At 35.7% G+C, this 23,973-nt stretch overlaps 1 protein-coding gene across 3 annotated transcripts; it reads right to left on the reverse strand.

Moving 5' to 3' along the window:
• Positions 1 to 11,120: 11,120 nt before the first annotated feature.
• zdhhc18a (zinc finger DHHC-type palmitoyltransferase 18a) lies at positions 11,121 to 22,884 on the reverse strand. Of its 3 annotated transcripts, XM_051131613.1 has the most exons (11): positions 22,817 to 22,884; positions 21,956 to 22,715; positions 21,570 to 21,730; positions 21,326 to 21,475; positions 19,710 to 19,847; positions 19,128 to 19,179; positions 18,585 to 18,687; positions 18,366 to 18,475; positions 17,947 to 18,049; positions 16,157 to 16,227; positions 12,940 to 13,086 (listed from the first exon to the last, which is right to left on the reverse strand). In XM_051131613.1, exons 2-10 carry the CDS (start codon positions 22,195 to 22,197, stop codon positions 16,186 to 16,188), a joined length of 1,101 nt encoding a protein of 366 aa, XP_050987570.1. In that variant the 5' UTR covers positions 22,198 to 22,715; positions 22,817 to 22,884; the 3' UTR covers positions 12,940 to 13,086; positions 16,157 to 16,185. The 3 variants fall into 3 exon arrangements, with proteins under 3 accessions (XP_050987572.1, XP_050987570.1, XP_050987571.1); XM_051131615.1 differs by lacking the exon at positions 16,157 to 16,227 and having other exon boundaries at positions 11,121 to 13,086; XM_051131614.1 differs by lacking the exon at positions 22,817 to 22,884 and having other exon boundaries at positions 12,966 to 13,086; positions 16,151 to 16,227; positions 21,956 to 22,810.
• Positions 22,885 to 23,973: the final 1,089 nt, after the last annotated feature.

The following is a 23,973-nucleotide window of genomic DNA, read 5'->3' on the forward strand; positions in this document are numbered from 1 at the left end:
ACACGAATGTGAAATAGCATTTCCTTTGACTGTCAGAAATACTATCCGTCTGGAAACAGTGTTAAAATAACAAATGAATTAATTAAAAAATAGTTTATCAGCTTCGGATAATTTAATAGTTTTAATAATATTTTGCAAAATAGCAGGAAAAGCACAGAGACAGTTTTTTTTAATTAATTCTGTCTGTTTCAAACCTTGGCAAATCCTGATGCTGAGTCTAAGCGTAGAGTAGAAAAAAGGAAATCAGTAGAAGAGAAAGAAGATGAGAACATGATGGCAGAGATATTTAAATACAATAATGTTCTACTTCCTTTTTTCTCAGATTGCTAATGATTTTCAGACTGTAGGGTTTCTCCTCAGATGCTAAATCAGAGGGCACATCCATTTTTGTACAGTTTCCACTTTCCACTACTGCCAAAGTCCATAATGACAATGCATTGTCATCCAATAAAAACAGGGAGACACTATGATTAGAGATCTGAGTTCCATCTTTAGTGCTCACAAGTAAAGAGCAGGGACAACAGATCCAAGAAAAACCACGATGATCTACAGCAGTTGCATGGCCAACTGAACGCTTAGTAAATCTTCAGAGGGCTTCCATTTGTGTAGCCCTGTGCTATCTATTCCTGTTCAATCATCATGAATTGAATAAATTAGATAATATATACCTTCATAACTTCTGCTGAACTCATGAGCATCTTTGGGAGTTCTAGAAACAAAGACAAAACTTGACAAAGGTTTAGGTTAAATGAACTTACAGTAATTTAGCACGAAGAATCTAATTTAATCATAAAGATATGATTAATACGTGAGTGAATCTGTTTGCTATGCTATGAGGTCACTTTATGAGTCCTGGTAGACATGTACACTATTTAGATTAATTTACCACCATCTTTGCTGCCATATTAACATCTGTTTTGAATGATACTGTGTGCACATACGCAGATGAGCTAAATACACTCACCCTTAGCTTGTTAGTGTGTAGTTGTTTGTTTGACGGGATGTTTGTTCACTTAGTGTACACATGGATTCAGCAACCACTTTACTGGAAGTTAGCTTTACTTAGCTTGTATTAGCTAGCTAAACACAATTAGGTTTACGAAAACACTTATCAGGCCTTTCTTTATTGCTGTTGCACCTGTTACGACTTGTTGAGCATTTAGAGAGTCTGTTACATAAGCTATAAAATAACGCACAAACAGATGTGCTGTTAGAAAGATTTTATCCAGATAACCAGATAAGCAGATAAATAAAAACGTCATAACACACGCTGGGGAATTTGCTCTCACGTACACAAGCGTTGTGGAAGCTGACCTTTTAACTGTGATTTTATGAGGATTTTGCAGGGTGTTATGATGGTAAGCAGATTGTTTTGGATATCAAATAGAGCTTGTTTAATGTGTCACTAAACACTCAGATTTATGGGCTGTCATCCTGGACTTTTCTGTGTTCTCCATGAATGCCTTGAGAGAAAAATTCAGGAGGAGTTTAATATCCTGCTCCTTGTCTGGCAACAAAAAATGAATATTCTATCATTCATAACTGACTCACATTCATAGACAGAGCATGTGTAAGGCTGCTTCCCCTGGACTTTTGGCAAAAATGCCACTGCACAATTAAATTAAATCTATTACGTCTGTTACTAAGTGAAAATAAAAAGTGTTGATTGCCAAGTACCATACTTCTTTTTGCGTTTTTACAGCGTTGCCCATTATAACCAATCATACACAATTCTGTTGAGCTTAGGAATGCAATGGCCAATCAGAGGCGTTCAGATGAGTCATCGCTGAGACGCCAGTTTTGTTCAGTGCACGCTTTCGTGAATTCCTTCAGCATAAACAAAGCGCAGATATACATTACGTACAATGTAAGTAAAATATTTATTTCACAGTGTAAACAGTTTAGGTGATTATAACGATAGTTTTTTTTTTTTTTTTTTTTTTTTTTAGAGTACTTATAAACTTGCGATAGATGTTGTAATGTGATCATGTTCTTCACTCCCTTTCTGTATATAATGTATTCGCTGTTTGAATAACCGTGGAAATGAAAACGTTATAATTATCAGCTTTTTAAAATTAAATTGGTATCATGTTAAATACAAATTAATTCATATTAAACATAGTTCATTAGCTTACACTACACCCATATCCTGTATCCCTGGTGAAAAAACCAGCATATGCTGGTAGGTATGTTTTGATGCTGGAATGCTGGTTAGGTAGGTTTTGATGCTGGTTTATGCTGGTCCTTTGCTGGTTTAAGCTGGTCCTTAGCTGGTTTATGCTGGTTCATGCTGGTCCTTGACCAGCAAAAACCAGCAAAGGACCAGCTTAAACCAGCATCAAAACCTACCTAACCAGCATTCCAGCATCAAAACATACCTACCAGAATATGCTGGTTTTTTCACCAGGGTTAGCCTTAACCTGGGCTTGGTTTACCCTCCGCCTATGCTCATATTGTTCCAAACCGGTATGACTTTCTTCTGTGAAACACAAAAATATACATTTTTAATAACGTGCCCGTTACCATTTTTCAAATAAAGAGGTCAAGCTCCAAACATGAAAGACAAAAAAGTCTCATAAAAGTATCATAAAAGTGGTCTGGACTCGTGCACTTATTAAGTCATATGATTAGATAGCTTTGTGTGAGGAAAAGCCTGTAAACGGTAATTCAAACAGGTTGGGAACAAAAAGTTGTTGAGTAAAGTATGACAGAATATTCAGTTTTTATGTTCAAAGACCCTAACACATTGGAACAGTTGTATTTACAGTTACCTGACTGAGAAATAAGTTCAAATGAATGTTTAGGTTTGCTATCCAGCACTGAGCCCATCAGAGATGGAGGGAAAGCATATCAGCATGTCATGTGGTTATAGGATCCTGATAAGATATGACCTGCTAACAAACCAAAGGTACATATTCATGATTCCTTAGAACTTTCCACTCCTCTCTAATGTACCACGACAACCCTTTGTTTGATGTTACTTTGCCAAAGTATTTATTTTATTCATTTCAATTAAATTTCATAATCCTTATGTAACACTATCTCACATAAGCCCTAGAGAAATTTCTGTTTCACAGAGGTACTTTGCAATTTTAATCCTGTGCGAATCTGCCAAGTCTGTGTTTTTCTCACACAGCCTCTGTAAAAATTCCAGAGTAAATCACCTATTGTTTTTCAACTAACTCAGTGATCCTATGAGAAAGTGCAATGTGGAAGCCGAACAGTAGCGCGCTCACTGCACGACAGATGGAGACGCCAGTGCAGTCACTTGTTCTTAAAATACTCCTTCATATACTCACAATACTCATTTACTCACAATAACAACAAACCATTGCGCTTTTGTAAAATAATGACAGCAAATAGGATGCACTTTCTGCCATCTTGGTCTTTGTGACCTTGAGCGTGAAAATCCGAAAGTCCGTGTATACTATCTATAGAATATGAAATGTCTACTTTTAATTGAACCAATTCAAATAGAAAACAAATATTCTCAGATTATGTAATCCATATGAAACATGCATACAGGCATATCACTACAGCGGTGATGACGAGTCAGTGTCGCTGACTTCATCTCTTAAACCGAAAACAAAGAAAGCACTAGTTAAAAAATAAATTAATTCATTATTTTAATAAATTAAAACGTTAACTGAGCCTCCTTACTGTTTTTCCTTGACACGTTTATAATTATTATATCTGCCGGTGCGCTGTGGCAAGCTTTTTTTGTGTGGCTATGTAGGCAATTAAAGGCTTATTATTATGATTTATATGATTTATTCATAAACAAACAACTAATAGTCGACTAATGCCTAAAATGAACGACTACTAGTCGACCAGAAAAATCTTTAGTCGAGGGCAGCCCTAAAAATGAATAAGGAGAGCCAAATCATGGACACTAAGACTGACCATTTTAAAATCAGCATCAGACAGTTACCAAGTCTGTGGTTTTCCCATGGAATTGGGCAGGTAGTTTTTGATGTACACAGGTTGAAGCCCCTAAAATGCAAATTTACCAGGGGAACCCCAACAAAAAATGTGCATTTAATCCCCCAGAATGCAATTTTTAATGGGGGACCCCCCTCATAACATGATTGGGCTAGTTTTGAGTAGCAATTCGCCGGGTTTTGGTGTGAAAACCTGGCAACCCTGGCATCAGGTAAGGTACTTGTCTGGATTTGCTCTGCTCACTTACATGGGTTTATTACAAGCAGCCACTTCTATAAACTCCTGTGAAGTTTCTTTAGATAATGTTTTCATAATAATTTGAAACAATATTAACATATTTTATTAGACATATACACAAAATGTGACACACATCCACCTGTGTAAACAAACAGATGTTACTCCTCTTTGAATTGGTAGATGAAAATGTTTAGAAAACTAGTCCTGTCAGAATAGGACTAATAAAAGGCAAATGTCATAGCTGTTTCATCTGTTATATATATATATATATATATATATATATATATATATATAATTGCTTCAGTTTTAGCTGCATTACAACAGCTTCATGTTCAAATCACGTGTGGACCACTGAGTCCAACCTGTAATTATTTGACTTAAAACAAGGCTGAAACCTTCACCCTTGAACAGTACATCACAGCAGCGTGGTGTGTGGGTGGTCTACAGCACTTCAAGGAGGAAAAGGTTCACATTATTTGGGAAATTTTGCAGTGATTTATCTGCTCACTTTTAGTAGTCACTGCAACACTGGAAGGCAAATGAGAACTAATTGTGAGTAAATGCAACTCACTGCCTATTAGCAGGCTTTTTCTAATCCTTTACCTGTCAGGCTACTGATCCAATTACAATTGAAGGGTGATTTGCAGAGGCTCTCAGACGAAGCCATTAACAAATCTGTTACATGTATTGCCCTAAACACCATGGCTTACCTTTGTCCCATATCTTGTCCCATTCATAAGCACAGCCACCTGATTGACTAGAGGCTAAATGACTTGCCACGGAGGGCACAGAAAATGAGAAGGAAATAAAAACTGCTAAAACGGTATTTGCTTTCACTGCGATTAGGACAATATAGCACTAGGATCTGTTTCGGTGAATGATTTAATAAGCGGTGCAGTGACTGTGACTGAGGAAATACCATAAACGTACATTCCCTTTTAATATTCTCCATGTGCTTGAAGTAGGTCCCCTCCAAGTGCTTTTGACACATGAACTCACAATGATGTGATATTCACCCATCTGTGATTTATTGTATTTCCCTTCAGGCTCTCTCACATGGAAACCAGAAAAAACATGCCTGAAAGCAACAAGTTATCAGTGTCTTGCTACAGTGAATGAGATGGTTGTAATAGTTTTTGAGGTTTTGGCAAGTCCAATGCTTTCATAAAGTGTTTTAGAGTTTATAAGGAAATCAGTTCTGATTGTTGTTAATGTGGTTGTATATTGTGAGAAATACAACTTATTTTCAAAGAGATGAGTTTTTCATTTAAAAAAAAATGCAACACGAACATTTTTCATTCTTCTTTTGTGTTCTACAAAAGTTATTCATATAGGTTTGAAATGATATTAGGGTGAGTAAATGACAGAATTTTAATTTTTGTTGCAATTTTGCAATGCTTTACACCCTGGCATTTATATAAGCTCATAATTTATGTAAGTGTCAACTTTGGCCGTCCTTTACGTCACAGTAACTGATTGCTGTTCGGAATTGTTTTTACCTCTTTTTTGCTGGCATATCTCAGGATTAGAAAGATTTCTGAAGGATTATGTAGCACTGAGAACCAAAGTAATGGTTACTGAAAATTGTGATTATTCAATCACAGGAATAAATTGTATTTTAAAATATATTAATGTAGAAAACTGTCCATTTTAAAATGTAAAAAAAATATTTCACAATATTAGAGTTTTAATATTTTTAAAATCAAATAACATGATTTGTTATTTGCCCTGGTGAGCACGGCAGACTTTTTTTGCAAAACCTAAAAAATCTTACTGACCACAAACTTTTGATTGGTAGTGTATACATAAAATTTTGTCATTATTTACTAGAGGTCGACTGATGTGTCGGTTTTGCCGATTATACATCGGTCGACTTCTAGTTGATTGGCGGAACTATCGGTTATCGGCAAAAATCCATGCCGATAGTTTTTCCCGGGTTGGGTCCCTTGCTGGAGCGGGTGAGAAGGTCTCATTTTACAGCAAAGTCCCTATAGTATTTATTATACATCACGAGAGCGGCCTTTAGTGGCGGAAATCACTGACAGCAGGTGCCGTTTGCTTAGACACGTGACACTGCGCGCTGCACAGAGCGGGACACTTCAAAGGCCGATTTAAAACATCGACAAAGAAACGGTGTGTACAGTATACTGTAGTGCATGTTTTCATGTCATTACTAAGGGATGAATTTGTTGACTAGATGCTGCATTAGTGGAGAAAGGACAGCAGTATACTCTTGCCCTTGAATTGAACGCGACGTGTCCAGTGTGTGTGATACCGGATAGCTGCGAGTTCTTCTAGACGAAGGCACTGCACTTTTGCCCGTTGTGTGACTAACATATTTTTTATATTTTGATTAGATAACCACAAATATTTTAGAATAGAAGCAATTAAATTGTGAAAGTACACAATATCCATATGTATGCAATTTCAATACTGTGGCCTTTGTGTAGATATTTAAAGATGGCCATCTTTAGCTTGATTGTTGATGCAGTGGTAACGAAAGTCAACGAAACGGTGAACAAAGTATGGTTCTTCTTTTTTAAATAGTAGAGCACTACTTATTTTCCGTTCAGCATCCATTTTAAAAGCTATCGGTCGATTAATCGGTATCGGCCAGTGTGGTCCAACCTAGTTATTGGTATCGGTATCCAATATCGGTTGACCTCTATTATTTAGTCACCTTCATGTTGTTTCAAACATTCTTCGATGGAAAAAAAAAAAAGAGGAACTTTGAAGAACGTTCACATTGCCTTTTTTAAAAGGCAAGGGAAGGAAGTATTAAGTATTAACTTTATGTTGTTTACAGTAAGTTTTTGAAATTGTCATGAAAAACTAAATTATGACTTGATTTGGCACAATAAAACTGCCTCTTTAAATCGCATAATTTAATAATACAATTTCAGCCTGGAATAGATGTGCTCCCACTACCTTAGTAGTTAAGCAAACGTGACCAGACTGTAAAAAAAGCTTGAATCTTCTTGAAGATCTTCAGACACATAAGCCATGCCTAAATCAATGCAGTCCTGCTATCTTGGCTCAAAACGAATCAGAGACAGAGGAGGGCATGAACTTAGATCTTTGAAGAGCCCCAACCCTCATATAGGACAAGATGTCCATCTGAAGAGCATTATGGATTTGCCTTATCAATCACTGCCCTTGACATCTGTAATAAAATACTGCTCTCTACATCTGACCTGTGCCAGCGAACCCTTTGCAGCACTCAAAAGACTATGGAACACCATCACAAGATAAAGCATAAAAGTACTGGCATATGATTTCTTGACTGTTGATTAACCGTAACTCACTATTACATAAAATCCAGTGTATAAAAACAAAAGAAGCATTTGATAAACTTTCATAAATGAACAACTCAGACATGACTGCAGACGTTTTTGAAAGAGGAACCCTAACCCTTCCTAGCACAATTAAGCAAAACTGTTTATTATGAAAAAAATATAAATTAGCCAGAAACAGGAATAACGTGAAAATAAACAGAAAAGATTAATGCAAAAAAAATAGCTCTTCGTCAAATCACTCTGACATGTGGTACTTTTAATATTGGACACAGATGCTGGGAAACCTTGGCTTCATCTTTGCTAGACTAATAAATCTAAGACTGTAAACCTGCTTTCAGAGCTAAGGTAAAATCATGGGGTAAGCTTTAAAGTCAGAGTACAAATCAAAATGCAAGAAATTATGTGACACAGATACAAAAACTTTTAATTTAAAAAAAGAGAGAGAGAGAGGGATATCGACATGCTAAAAAGATGAGTAATTAAAGGGACAGTTCATCAAAAAATTAAAAATCTGTCATTAATTACTCACCCTCATGTCATTCCAAACCCTTTGTTTATCTTTGGAACACAAATTAAGATATTTTTGATGAAATCCGACAGCAATGCAATTACCACCTTCAAGGCCTAGAAAGGTAGTAAGAACATTGTTAAAATAGTCCATGGGACATGAGTAGTTCAACCGTAATTTTATGAAGCATCGAGAATACTTTTTGTGCACAAAGAAAACAAAAATTATGACTTTATTAAACAATTTCTTCTCTTTCATGTCATGAGAGTACTATGACGCATGCGTGTGGTGTTGTTGAATGTCCATCTCTCTTCGTCTGCAAAAAAATTGCAAAACATCGACATTTTCAGACTTTATGAAGACTGTTTTCTGTACAGCATTTTATCATCTGTACAGTGATAAATGAAACAGCAGAAATGGTGCGTGCTGAAACTTATAATGGTTAGAGGTTTGTTCAAGTCCTAACACTGAGCATAAGCAATAGTAACAGCCTTAGCAAGCACCACTAATGTGTTATGAAGTTGTTTCTCTTTGTCTAGGCTCTACAATGAAGATAAACACCTGTAATTTTCATGATATTAAAGTGGCTGAGGAGGAATGTTTTGCATCTGAGATGCATAAGAAAGTACAAATTACTACATGCTGACAGTGTTCATTTTTGCTTAATTGAGATCGGCGTAGGTGGAAAAACAGCAACTTGTAATATCTTCTTGCCAGTGTGAAGCGGCCCAGACAAAAGTCTTTGTGGAGAGAGCGGTGAAGCTGTCGTCTACATCGTGATCCATAACCATTACAAGCTTTTGACTCTTCTGAATCTAGTAGTTGGATAAGAGGATGTGGTTTAAACCGAACAACCTTATTTCATGGCTTTGCAGTGACAGACACTTTTTCTTTGCTATAACCACATTTGAAGTTGTTTTCAAAATTGTCAGTCAAAACCGAAACAGCATTTAGAGTGGATGTTTCCTTAAATTTAAATGACTTGGATTGTTTAACTCAAGTTGCCAACATTCAGTTCTGCACTAAAAACTTTGCTAGTATATTTCACAAACAATTAGAAAGGAAAGGCAAAAAAATGTTAAAAATTGTCATCCAAAAAGTTCATGTCTTTCTTTATTTGTAAAGAATTTTTTTTTTTGAGGAAAACATTTCAGGAATGTTCTCTATATACTGGACTTCTATGGTGCCTGCGAGTTTGAACTTCCAAAATGCAGTTTAAAGGGATAGTTCACCCAAAAACGAAAATTTGATGTGTATCTGCTTACCCCCATCCAAGATGTAAGTGACTTTGTTTCTTCAGTAGAACACAAACGAAGATTTTTAACTCAAAGCGTTGCAGTCTGTCAGTCATAAATGGCAGTCAATGGCCTGACAGACTGCAACGCTTTGAGTTAAAAATCTTTGTTTGTGTTCTACTGAAGAAACAAAGTCACCTACATCTTGGATGCCCTGGGGGTAAACAGATAAGCATCAAATTTTAATTTTTGGATTAACTATCCCTTTAAGTGCAGCTTCAGAGGACTCTAAACAATCCCAACTGAGGAAGAAGGGTCTTATTTAGCAAAACAATCGGATATTTTCTAAAAAAAAACTAACAAAAAAAAACAAAAAAACAATATAAACACTACAATTTATATATTTTTTAACCTCAAATGTTCATCTTGTTCAGCTCTGTGTGAACTCTGCATTTCCAGTTCATGACAGTTAGGGTATGTCGAAAAACTCCCATCTCATTTTTTCCTCCAACTTTAAAATCGTCCTACATCGCTGTATTTACCTTTTTTTTTTGTAAAGGGTGTTTGACCCTTCTTGCGTGTTTACTTTGTAAACACTGGGTCTGTACTTCTGCAGCGATGTAGGACGATTTTGAAGTTAGAGGAGAAAATGAGATAGGAGTTTTTCAACATACCCTAACCGTATTGAACCGGAATGCACAAAGTTCATGCAGAGCTAGACAAGATAAGCATTTGAAGTCAAAAAGTATTTAAATTGTACTTTTTTTTTTTTTTTTTTTTTAAAAAAACAACCGATTGTTTCACTAGATTAGACACTTCTTCCTCAGCTGGGATCATTTAGAGCCCTTTGAAGCTGCATTTAAACTGCATTTTGGAACTTCAATCTCACGGGCACCATTGAAATCCACTATATGGAGAAAAATCCTGAAATGTTTGCCTCAAAAGACAAAATGTCTTTACGGCTGAAAAAAGAAAGACGTGAACATCTTGAATAACAAGGGGGTGAGTAAATTATCTGTAATTTTTATTCTGGAAGCAAACTTCTCCTGACTTAAATTGACTTAAAATAACTGTTACAGTGTATGTATTAGAAAAGCAAGTTTACTGAGTACATAGGAAGAGCTTACGCCACCCATAGTTGCTCTGAATGACATGCAACAACAAAGCAAACCTCAAATCTGCTTCTGTGGTAATTTCACCTATTCATCACAATTGCCAGTTCCTCAGAGCTGTGGTATTCTGTCAGCAAATCAATTCCTTTTTTTTCACCCAGATACAGGTTTTTCATCTCGAGTCCCCGGAGGTTGGTTGAATGATGGGTTGCAATACTTTTAATGACAGAATCTAAAAGGCAAGAGATGCATGGGGATAATTGAGGTTAGTTCTGGGCTAAATGAAAAACACTTTGAAATTTATGACTACGCCTTGGCGCTTTCTATTTAAAGAAATCTAGATGTCGAGTACCAACAGAAAGGTAAGAAGCTCCTTGTAATGGTTGCTGATTGTTCTTCTCTACTGTTCCCATATTTTTTGTGAGACTAGCTTACACTGAGAAAATACAGCAAACCTACAATTAAACATTTTAGCACTTCCCATATCCAATCATGTTCATCAAACCAGATAAATGTCAGCTTGATGGCATTGTGGCAAAGCCAAATATCACATTCAAAATAGCTCAAGTACTGTGAATGCAAATGCTTAAATCAATCAAGCAAACAAGCAATCAACGATGCCTCCAGGAAATACATTGTCCTCGTCTGACGCACACAAACAAGAAGTGGAAAACTGTGCCATCTACTGTTTAAATGAATGCGCCCAGTCTGGCATGCATCAGATCAAGATATTATGTGAGATTGGGTCCTTCAAAATTAAATGAAAACATTCAGGCAACTAAACCACAAGTGGAAAGAACATTTGTTTATTACTTTTTGTCTTTAAGTCTTCAGGTGAAAAAGAATAATAACACAAAACACAAGTCATTCATTCTTTGACTTTCCCTCCAACACTGCTGGCAGTGATCAACTTCTATAAATCTAAGTTTTTAGATGAGCAAAACATTTTGAAACATATACTGTCAACTTTATTACTGTGCCAGACTCCTATTTATTAAAAAAACTTAATGTAATCATCTTAATGATGATGTAAATAACAGTAATCCATCAATCTCAAGGCAAAAGGTTTCAGTTAGGTTCTTCTCTCATGCTTAGAAAAAAAACTTTAATAACAAATCAGAAAATAATCTTTGACCCACCAAACTCAGAAATACTACAAGGTTTTTCCTAGATTAAAAATGATTTTCGGTGGTAGCTTATATACACGTACACAAATTTGACACACTTACAATTTATATTAAAAACGATTCATTAATTACTTTAAGTAATCTTTGTTCATAATACATTGATGTTTGTTGATATGACTTGAAATGTTAAAAAGTATTACATGTAGAATTTAACATTGGATTAATCAATGCTGTAAAAATATTTTTATTGTTAGTTCATGACACCTGCATTAGTTAAAACTGAAATGTACAATAGCGTTACCAAAGTGCTAAGGGAAGTCTAACAAAAGTCTGAACGTCCACATTTGCATTCCCAAGATTACTGATTGTTGTTAAAAAGGTTTGACTTCCTCAGCAGTACTTTAAAGTAGAAAACCCCTTAATAGAATTTAAATGGGTCAAACAGGTTTTGTGGTCTGTGGTTCACACTGTGTTCTTTCACTTTCCATCTAAAAATGCAGAACTCAAGATGAAGACAAATGACCTTAGGGGGGAAAAAAAACATTGCATCAAAAACTATTACATTTACTTTAGGATGCCCAAATATCACTTGGGCTGCCACTGAAAATTTTTCAATGAAGGAAAAACCCTGTATCAAAAGGACACAAAACAAACATAAATATGAAAGCTGTTAATTCACCAGTAGCCGCAACATTATACAGGAGGAAATAACCCCTGGACCAACAGTAACAATGTATCACATATACAGATAACTCATTAACCCTTGAAGCTCTTTGATACCCATTCATAACTGCCGTTTATATACTTGGTTGTTGGTGTGAATACTTTTTAACCAATGACTTTATTGTAGGTCACACAAAATGAACAGAAGCGACTCCGAAGTAAGGCTTTTTTTTTAGACCCAAGTGACCTTTCAAAGCATATAATTATTGCAATAGGTCTAAGCAGATGGCAAAAGGCTGAAAACAATGGCTTGAGGTTCCGTAAAACACTGATCATCTGCTGATACGTTTGTGCAAAAGGACTAAAAACCAAAAGCATCTTATGAAGACGTTTTGCGTTTCTCTCCACTAAGTATGTTGATGGTAACGGAACAAAACAATTTTTAAATCTTGAAATCCCTCTGTTATTTAAAAAGTCAATGCAGGCTTATTCCCATTTGTTGAAAGATGGCATGTTTCCTGAGAAGATCCTGAGTATAGTACGTCACAGTTTGTTAAAAAGTGTGATGCTGTTCTCAAAGTGAATATTTGCACAAGGCTGCTGGTGGCAGAGTTACTGCGCTCAGTTCAGTGGGATAAAGCCCATGTCGGGAGCGTCACTAAGAATGAGCGGACTGTGGCCGACGGAGTAGGGAGGGCTGGGTACATGCAACATGGGTTTATGGTTGTGAAGAGCGGCCCGTTTGTTCTCCCTCTGGGAGCAGGGAACATCTATGGGGCGCCGGGCCTGGCGGCCTGAGCAGCCGGTAGAAGGAGGTCTGTTAGGGGGAGAGACAGTGCTAGAGATGGTACTTAGTAGGCTCTCTTGGGTGACCGGGGCGGTTTTGGGTGTGCCCGGAGCACAGGTGCTCTGGATCACTGTGGAGTGTGCCATTGATTCTAAGAGCTCCTTTGTGCTCTGCGTGCACTGTGGAAAAAAATGGTAACAAAAAAACAAGGTTAGGAGTAGGGCTGCACGATATTGGAAAAATAAGCCATATGGCTATATGGGATTTTCTACAGAATTGGTCCAAACTGCTGTCCCACAACCAAAAAACACATCAGGTGGCTGTCCCAGTTTCAACTAATGAAAATTATAGTGAAATAATTGTTGGATTTTTCCATTGTTGTTTTTAAAAGGATCATTTTGATTCTTTTAAAAACTGAAGTTAAAAAAATTATTTTATATTTTCTTCGTAAATTATGAAATGAGTGTACAACTGTGTGCAATGTGCATGTACAACTGTTCAGAACTGTGCCAGCTAATCATGTGCTGATTAGCATCTTTGAGATAGTTTCAAAAGTATAAAAAAAAAAATTGTCACTACCATAACAGTCACGACCGGAATGTGTCATTGTTTCGGTAGTGACAAAAGGGAACACATAATCCTTAAATTTGGGGGAAATAAACAAAATTTTATTACATTATGCACATTTTTTTGTATTTTTTTTAAATTATGTTGTAGTAGTGTTTTAGTATGCAAGTTAAAATTCTGTAATGTGATGCGGTTGCTACCAAAGTATTACTGTCACTACAGAAAATGTGCAGGATCAACCGAAACATGGGATGTTTTGTCAAAAATAAAGTATACCGATAAAAATAAATAAAAATAAAGTATATCAACTAAGATGATGTATACTGAACCAAATATATATTTAATCTAATGCATTCTTAAGTTTGAAATCAATATGATCAACTTTTTGCCTTTTACAAAAGCCCTATTCGGACCGGACTAGTTTTCTAAGCTACGTCTGAGTTTTTATTCTTATCATGAATCAATTCTGACAGGACTAACATCTCCATGTTTATTACAGAGGTGGGAGGGTCCTTTTCGTACATCTGGGCATTGCAGAGATCACGCACTCATGCGTCAGATTGATTACCATAGTATAAATACAGTTTTACTACAAATACCACGGTGAAGCTGTATGGCTAGTATAGCAAAACAATGGTTAATGTGTGGTTACTTTAGTTTAACTATTTTATTTATTTCTTGTAAAACAATGTTTAATTTATAATATTCATTAATGTACGTAAATATGAAATTAAACATTACGTAACATTAATGAGTGCAGAAATGAACGTGAGTAATCTGACCTGACCCTCATATTACAGCAGTTAACGTGATCTGGCTCTTGATTTTATTATTGTTATTTTTTATTTCTTTGCCGGGAGGAAAACATTAAAAATGCACACAGTACAGAATCATCTACGGTGATTCGGGTTGGCCAAAACACACAAGGAAACGCGTTGTGAAAAACATACCGTCAACAATCACAGACATTCGCATTTGGACGGGATTATTTTTCTCAGAGGATCACTGAGTTTGCTGAAAAACAGTAGGTAATTTCCTCTGGAATTACTACAGAGGTAAGTCTGTGAAACACAAACTTCTCTAGCGACCCCCTGTAAAACTAGTCCTGTCCGAATAGGGCTGAAGAAAAATGGGATACAAAATACAACAAATCTCATAAATTACATGAAATATTGTTAAAAATGTAATTGTTGTTATTTACCTCTGGAAAGATTTTAATAAAATATGCTATTTTATTAAAATCTTTCCAGAGGTAATATACATACATATACAATGCAATTTACAATGCAGATGTAAGCAAAATCCTAATAGGTCAATATAGTCCTTCTAATTAAAGTTTTGGAATATTTGTCCTCTCCCCAAATTTGCACAGTAATATATGTGACCCTGAACCACAAAACCAGTCGTAAGGGTGAATAAATAAGCTTTCCATTGACAATGGGAAAAAAAAAAAAAAAAAAAAATCTAAATATTGAGAAAATCACCTTGAAAGTTGTCCAAATGAAGTTCTTAGCAATGCATATGACTAATCAATTTCCTAATTATGCCTGGCATAAAAAAAAATAATTAAGATAATAATAATAATAATAATAATTTTGACCCATACAATGTATTTTTGGATATTGCTACAAATATACCCGTGCTACTTAAGTCTGGTTTTGTGGTCCAGGGTCACATATATTACTGTGTTTCAGTAGTGGCAAATTTGGGGAGAGGACAAAAATTCCAACACTTTCTGAAAATACAATCTGAACTGCACATTTATCAGAAATGTGTGCCTTGGATATTATACAATTTGCAAGTTTTTGGAAACAGAGATTTTTTTCCCCAAGACGTTTCCAACTGTGGAAACTCTGGACCAATTCCGTTGAATAGAGATATAAAATATAGATTTTATTTCAATATATTGTGCAGCCCTATTTAAGAGGCAAAAAACAAAGATCACAAGCATATTTTTGGGGGGGGGGGTAAGAAAGTGTCAACTGATGTTAGACAGCAGAGCAAGTATGAGTAAGAGAAATTGGTCAGATTAGAATAAACATGAAAGCAGGTTAGTATTGCCAAGGAACTACAGTAATAAGATGAAAATGTAGCTGCAAATGGAAACAAAGCATTTTGCTTCAAAGTTTCCGATGAGCTCAAGCAGTGCAGCTGATGTTACAAGGGGATCTCCAGAGGTCACGAGGATTTAAACACCTCCTTAACATCAGAATGAACATCCATCATGAGAGAAGCTGGAAAAGAACATGTGTGCATGATAACTAGCGCCGAGCATTACCATGACCTCAGTCAAGAGAATCCCCAGAGTAGATGAGAATGAGATAAGCACAGATGAATCGTGAAGATGATGATACATTAATTAGGAAACAATGACATCATGGAGGAAAAACAAAACAACTGCAGACCTCTGGCCAATGCTAATATGAACGCGGCCATTATAAAATGGAGTAAAAACAGATGTCAGCTAAAACACTCTTCCAGGAGCAAAGGAGGAACAGTGAATAGTCAACAAAGCCCAATGATTTCCTCTCACATGATGGACATGTCTCATGATAGTGGTTTTAAAGCAAAGAAATGGCAGCCAAGCAGACAGTTCAAATAAAAGGCAAAGTAAAGGCCAAAGAGTCATGAGAAGGCGGCCACGGAATGGCATGCAAGCAGACCCGTAACACATACCCTTACCATCGAATGTCACAGAGCTGCAGGAGCCTTCAGGCAGTGCAGGAGTTAGCAAACTCCTGACAGTTCTCCTCCTGTGTGAAGTTCAAACTTCATACATCAGGGCTTGATGCAGGTCAATATCAAATTAATGCATTTGTAGACTTCAACATTTACAATGAAAACATCTATTTTTACAAATCTATCCTTCTTGGCATTATTTCACTCCAATCAGAATTTGTCAACTGAAACATGACTCCATAGTCATCTGTAAGATTGATTGAAGATTGCCATTTCGTTCGTCATCAGTCTAAATGTTTCCATGTGCATATCGTCACACATCAAACAGAACAGGTGCAGCCTCATTAACTGTAAATATGAGCTCTTTCCCAGGAAGCCAGTGTTTACAATAAACATGATTAAACCAGGACAACCTCATTTATTTTCACATGCTTTTCTGTAACAAAGTTTATGGTATCAGATCTGTTAAAGTCATGGTTTCTGTTCATATTTACACTACCGCTCAAAGCATGGATTTATTTGATCAAAAATACAGTAATACTGTGAAATATCATTGCAATTTACAACCCCAATTCCAATAAAGTTGGGGCGTTTTGTGAAATGCCATAAAATCAAGAATATGTTATTTGTTCATTCTCTTTAACCTTTATTTAATTGACTAAAGTACCAGGAAAAATTTCCAATGTTTTCCATGGCCAGCTTTTTATTTTATTTTGCAAGTATAACCAAATTTTGATTTTCATGGCTGCAGCACACTCCAAACAAGTTGGGACAAATGCAAAATAAAAGTGAAAAGGTTATAGAATATCCAAATTAAACTGTTTTGAAACAGTAAGCAGGTGAAATGGAAATCATGTTTGGGTATGATGAAAGGAGCCTTTCAGCCGTTGCAAGCAAAGTTGGATCATGTTTTATCACTTTGAGCCAAACTTCATGGGGAAAAAAAAATAAAAAATAAAAAAATTCACATTTCTTAATAGAAAATCACAAAGAATTTAGATCTTTCACTAACTACCACACATAATATTGTGAAAAGATTCAGTTGGCCACGGAAAACACAAAAAAAATTCTCTTTGTACCTCAGTAAATTAAATCAAGGTTAAAAAGAATGAACAGATAACATATTTGTAATTTTATTGCATTTCACGAAACATGCCAACTTTTCTGAAATTGGGGTTGTAAAATTAGAGTTTTCTCTTTTAATATAAAATGTAGTTTATTCCTATGATGCCAAAGCTGATTTTTCAGCATCATTACTCCAGTGTCACGTGATTTTTCAGAAATCATTCTAATATGCTGATTTGCTGCTTAAGAAACATTTATAAACATATTTATTATGAATGTTACATTATTTTCAGAAGGCTTTGATGAATAGAAAGTTAAACAGAACAGCATTTATTCGAAAAAATTGGCAAACAATGCAAGTCTTTACTTTCACTTTTAATCAACTTAATGCATTCATGCTGAATAAAATAATTAATTTCTTACAAATAGATCTTACTCATCCTCATGTCGTTCCAAACCCATAAGACCTTCATTCATCTTCAAAACACAAATTAAGATATTTTTGATGAAATCAGAGTTTTCTGATCCTGCACAGACAACAACGCAAGGTTGCTACATTCAAGGTTTGATTAATTTGTGTTCCGAAGATGAATGTAGGTCTTACGAGTTTGAAACGACACGAGGATCAGTAATTAATGACATTTTCTTGAGAATTTTCTTTTTTGGGTGAACTATCCTTTAACATGATTTTGGAACTTTGAAGTTATCACATGATGAGGCACTCTTACCATATTTGTGTCATTCTTAGCCATGAAAGGAGGGAGCTCAGTGTCAGAGGTCACTGTTTGAGGTGCGTCATCTGGAGGTAAAAAGCCTCTTCTGTCAATCAAGCTGCAAAAGATGAAAAGATGAGTATGTGAGCTATTGTGACTTGACTTTCAAAACACAGCACAGACTTAACGGCATGACTGGCCTTTTATGTAAAAGAACTGTACAATTAACATGTCAGATCTAATAAAATGTGTTCTTGTTTGTAACATTATGTACTGAGGACAGGATGTACATCAGCCTGAAGCTAAATGACATCCTTCATTTCTCACAAACAAACACTGCTATTTGCAACTTTCGCAAAATCTTAGGAGGTAAATGAATACTAAAATAAGCATCTTTTTCTGCTATGATGTTGGCATGAGCATGCGGTACATACCTGGGTGGCATCGGCGCACAAAGCACCACACAGCAGTTTGAGAAGATGTTGTTATAGGTGTATGGATTTCCTGATTCTTCTCCTCTTTTACTGGACCAAGAGCCTTTGATCTGCAATCATTAAACACAAAGAAGCCATTCTTCAATCTGACTGTAAATTAAATTATTTGTATTAATTATATTCTAATATAACGAATGATAGTTTTTGAGTGATATTTACATCTTCGTTGGTTGTGAGGTTGGAGGCCACAAGATAAGTATGGAAACCTGACAGACCAAGAATGGACCAGATGGAGAAGAAGCAAATGACCAGCTCGACAACAGTACAGAAAGATTAAAAGTTAAGGATGCAAATCTTCTGTAAATGTGTGCTAATGTTTAAGAACAATTATGCAACATCAATCCCATGTACTTGAACATTCTGCCCAAATACATCAACCATAAGGTCAGCCAGCTAGGTTGATTAACTGACAGGTTGTGGTGGAAAACTGTGACCTCAAACCACAAACTTAAAAAGTGGGCTGGACACAAGCAGAATCTGTATCTAGGGGCAACTGCTGCCATCCTGACAGGAAAGCAGGGCGTGGTGGAATCCTTGAGCCGATTAGGGTTGAATGGGATTAGGAAAAAAGGCGGAACCAACAGCAGTGGGCTTGTAAACAAATAGTGAACTCAGTCAGCCTTGCTATTGTTGTTTCTGGGAAAAGGGGTGGTGCAGACACCAAGCATGCCGGTGATGGAGACAACACCTTAAAAAGGATATCTGGCTGGGCTCTGCTGTATTGCCTGGATGATACCGCTCCCAGTTTGTGATCCTGTTGATGAGAGTAACTGATATTAAAACAAACTGGTTTCAAACCTGACTTACAAAAAGTCAGTCAAAACACACACACAAAAAAAAACTGCTTCATCATATGCATCTACAGTACCGTTCAAAGGTTTGGGCTACATTTATTTGTTAAAAAACACATTAAAAACAACATTGTGAAATGTTACCACAATTTATAATAAATGGCATAATAAATTTTAAACTGTAATTTAATCCAGTGATGACAAAGCTGAATTTTCAGCAGTCATTACTGTAAATTGTGATCAATTTAAAGCATCCTTGCAGAATGAAAGTATTAATTTCTTTAAAAATAATAACAGTAAAATCTTATGACCTCAAACATTTGAACATGTCTATATTGAAAGTGTTTAAAGGTTTCTTGGTTTTGAATAATCACCATTTCAACATGGACGCATGTATTTACAGCTCTCCCACTGACAAATATCATAGACAATTATTACTATTTTTTTGTGATGTAGAAAGAGACCGTGGTGCAGAAAAAGTTGTGAAACTTACTTAAAGTGAGGTGAGTGATCACGCAGCCAAAGATAAAGGAGGTCAGAAAGGATAGTGACACTATGAATGCGTAAAAAAAACGATAGTTTCGCTTCCCAACACAGTTTCCCACCCAAGGACAATGGTGGTCGAACCGCTCTACAAAGGGAACAGAGAGAAGACGTTCTCAGACACGACGACACTTACAAATAACCTCTGTGCATTCGCATGCAATGATTTTAAGGAAGTGATTTGTGTTAAACTATTACACGTCCATTATCAAAGCAACGCATTTTGTAGCTTTAAAAAAAAACACTTCTGTCATTGCTTACTCAACCTGGTTTTAAACAAAAATGACTTCCTTCCACTGAATTACACTAAATAGATACATGAGCATTTACGGTGAAAAATAAAAAGCAAAAGCATAAAAATGGACCATATAACTTGTGCGCTGCATTCCAAGGCATCTGAAGCCAATCAATGGCTGTGAATGATAAACAGATACAATTTTAAGATGAAATTAAGTTTAATTTACAGAGTTTGACTGAAAATCTTAACATCTGCCCTAATCCCATGATGTTAGATTACAGAAGTTACATTGAAAGATTTGTGAAAGATCCATTCTTTCTAAATTAATTGATCGATCCGGGTCTGAACGTTTTGTTAATGAATCAGATTGCTCCAATTTGTGAGTTCAACTCCTTTATTCTGGTTCTAGAGATAAACAGCTCACTAAAGGAAAAGATAACCAGTGAATAATGACTGAAATTTCAATCTGTACACAAAGTGTATGGCTTCAGAAGACTAGAATACAGTACTAAAGTTGCATGGACTGCTTTTACAGTTCTTGTTGTAGCTGTCAAGAGATAGTTTACCCCACAATACAGCTTCTGTTATCATTTAGGCCTACTCGCCCTCATGTCATTCTAAACCTGTATGTTTTTCTTTCGTCTGCAAAACACACCCACAAAAAAAATCTTAAGAATACTGGCAACCAATCTATTATGGTAACCAATCTATTATGGTAACCATTGACTCGTTTTGTATGGACAAAAAAGGTATATTTGTAGCAAAAGTCAACAATGTATGGGTCAAAATTAGGATATTAAGCAAAGATCATGTTCCATAAAGATATTTTGTAAATTTCCTACTGTAAATATATAAAAACTTCATTTTTGATTAGTAATATGCATTGCTAAGAACTTCATTTGGACAATTTCAAAGGCAATTGATTGACTGAGATATGACTTGGTATTCTCAGCCAAATACTGTCCTATCCTATTTATTCAGCTTTCAGATGATGAATAAATATCAATTTCAAAAAACTGACCCTTATGACTGGTTTTGTGGTCCAGGGTCAAATTTCTTAAAATATCTTTATTTATGTTTCACAGAAGAATAAAAGTGATACAGGTTTTGAATGACACAAGAGCAAGTAAATGTTAAAAAATTTCATTTTTGAGTCAACTATCCCTTTAAAGCTTTACATATAAAGCAACCAAAGCAATTCAAAATTTCACCTTATAGTTTGAGATTTAAACTGACATAAAGGATAGTGATATAATATTTACATTTTTAGATTAACTATTTTTAAATGCTAGAAATTTGTATGCTGAAAAACAGACATCCAGCCTTACCGACACAGTTGTCGCACAGGCTGCAATGGGACGTCCGGGGCGGACGGAACATCTTGCAGGTGAAACAGTATTTAAGCTTGACCACCTGGTCATTTATAAGGATCTCTTTAGTGCGAGGAGGTGGACGGTATGTTGAGGATCCAGAATTATCTATAAAGAAACCCACAACTTCAATATCAACCTACGCAACACAAATACTAATATGCAAAATAATGAAAAATAAACACCACAACTGATGTCTCACCAATCTGTCTCTCAATGTCCGCAGCCTCATCCGGCAAAGCCCTGGGTAATATCCCCGGGTCTGTAAAACTGGTTTGAAGGAGGGTGAAGATGACAAATACAAATAACACCCCACCAATTACTGGAATGAAGACAGTGAGGTGATGCACCAGAAAGGGGCAACTGTTATAAATCAAACACAAAAGCAAGAGTAAAGTTAGCACAATATTGTAAGAGTGCTTTTTTTCTGATAATAACCATATGAAAGCAGCTGTTTCAGAATGGTATGATGTCAAGAAGGACTACATCAGCTGGTGGAGATGTCTCTATTGTCAAAAGTACTAGTAATAGTAGTATTGTCTATCAGTGTGGACACTGGTGTCTCTGTGTGTGAAACATACTACTTACTCAAATGTGAAAAATAAGCCACTGGTGATGAAAATAAGGCCGATGGTCAGCGGGAGCACGCCGCATTGCCTGGCCAACATAATACGCCCATCACAGTAGAAGCGATTGTTTCCAGGGAAAACTTCCCATTTCCTCCGTAGTCGCTGGGAGTTTTTCCTTCCACAGGGTAAGGTTGTGGAGGTCCGGGTGTTTGATGTTACGAGCGCTCGTGGGTCTATTTGTTGATACTCACAATTTTTCATTTTCAAAAAATGAATATAGAGGTAGGAGAGTGTAACTGTAACCTCAAGAAGACGTCAAGCCCTAACAAAGAGGAAGCTAGAGCGACACTAATTTAAATATTTCAGCTGTGAAGCCCTGTCACATATTATTTAAAGTACTATCACAGATGTACTGACAAATCACTTGTTTACTAAAAATGATTTCAGCTATCGAACTAAGCTAGCTAAACTCGAAAGTCCACAAAACACATAATATGTTGGTCAACGCATACGTTTGCAACTAAGCATCCCCTAAAGGGAATTATATTGCCTAATAATTGCTATATTATCATGCCATGTTGTTGCTTTCGATAAATTAGGGGTGTGTTAGCTAAGCTAATTACGTTAGCTTGTTGACTAGCTGTCAACAAGCTAACATTTCTCAGCGGACGACATTACTCCTCACTCGCTGCTCAACCGTCATTTGAACGACACTCGGCTCCTCGCGTTACCCAGCCGTCTGATCGCTGTCGATATTAAGTTCTCCAACCCTAATGAATCTGTTAGGAATTGAAAATTAGATCATACTATGTTGTGTACAATTAACAAAGCGTTAATAAACCGCAGCTTTTAGCCACGGATGAGATACAACAATATTTACCTTAGTGCGATCACTTCCCTAGCCGAGGATTACCTGAAGAAAGGAACCAATGACTCGCAAGGGGTACGTCATCTCAGGCTGACCAATCACAGATCACTTCCGAGACTCTAAGCTCTGCCTTCTGTGTAGGTTTTTTTTTTTTTTTTTTTTTTTTAAAGAAGTCCTTTCTGCTCAACAAGCCTGCATTTATTTGATCCAAAGTACAGCAAAAACAGTACAAATTTTAAATATTTTCACTAATTAAAACAAGTGTTTTCTATTTGAACATATTTAAAAATGTAATGTATTCCTGTGATTTCAAAGCTGAATTTTTAGCATAATTATTCCGGTCACATGATCCTTCAGAAGTCATTCTGATATTCTGATATGCTTCTCAAAAACGTCTATTATTATTATTACTATATTGTTGAAAACAGCTGAGTAGTGTTTTTTCAGGTTTATTTGATGAATATAAAGTTCAGAAGCGTAAAAAGCATTTATCTGAAATAGAAATGTTGTGCAACATTATACATATCTTTATCATCCCTTTTGATCAATTTAAGCATTAAGAATTATTTCTGAAGGATCATGTGACAGAATGAAGACTGGAGTAATGATGTCGAAAATGCAGCTTTGATCATAGGAACAAATTACATTGTAAAATGTGTTAGAATAAAAAGCAGGTATTTAAAATAGTAAAAATATTTCACAATATTGCTGCTTTTGCTGTATTTTGGATCAAATAAATGCAGGCTTGGTGAGCAGAAGAGAATTCTTTAAAAAAAACATTAAAAAGCTTACTGTTCAAAAACTGTTGACTGGTAGTATATATAACTGGACATCTATTTCTAAAGGAGCTGAATATTTACCTTAGCAACTGACGTTTATGCTAAAGTAACAGTTCCTAAAATAATAATATTCTAAAATAATTTATAATATTATAAAATCTGTTTACACTTTTTAAATCCAGTATTCATTTATTGTAGCTTTACAGTAACAACAATGTATTTTTGAACTGTTTTTTTTATTTTTTTATTTTTTTTCATGTTTGTTTGTTTTAACTATAACGAAAAATGTTTTTGGTAATTGAAATAAAGCTGAAAGTAAATAAAATAAATATTTGATGAAAAGCTTAAACTTACAAAAAATGTGAAATCCTGGCAACTAACTTAAGTAAG

Source organism: Labeo rohita, chromosome 16 (assembly GCF_022985175.1).
Source record: "Labeo rohita strain BAU-BD-2019 chromosome 16, IGBB_LRoh.1.0, whole genome shotgun sequence".
Classification (NCBI taxonomy): Eukaryota; Metazoa; Chordata; class Actinopteri; order Cypriniformes; family Cyprinidae; genus Labeo; species Labeo rohita.

Coding starts and splice junctions, on each gene's coding strand:
- zdhhc18a (XM_051131615.1), bottom strand. CDS start 22,197: ATGAAAAATTGTGAGTATCAACAAATAGACCCACGAGCGCTCGTAACA. Junction 19,848..21,325: donor CCTGTGCGACAACTGTGTCG/GTAAGGCTGGAT, acceptor TTCCCTTTGTAG/AGCGGTTCGACCACCATTGT. Junction 19,180..19,709: donor GATCACTCACCTCACTTTAA/GTAAGTTTCACA, acceptor TCTCATCAACAG/GATCACAAACTGGGAGCGGT.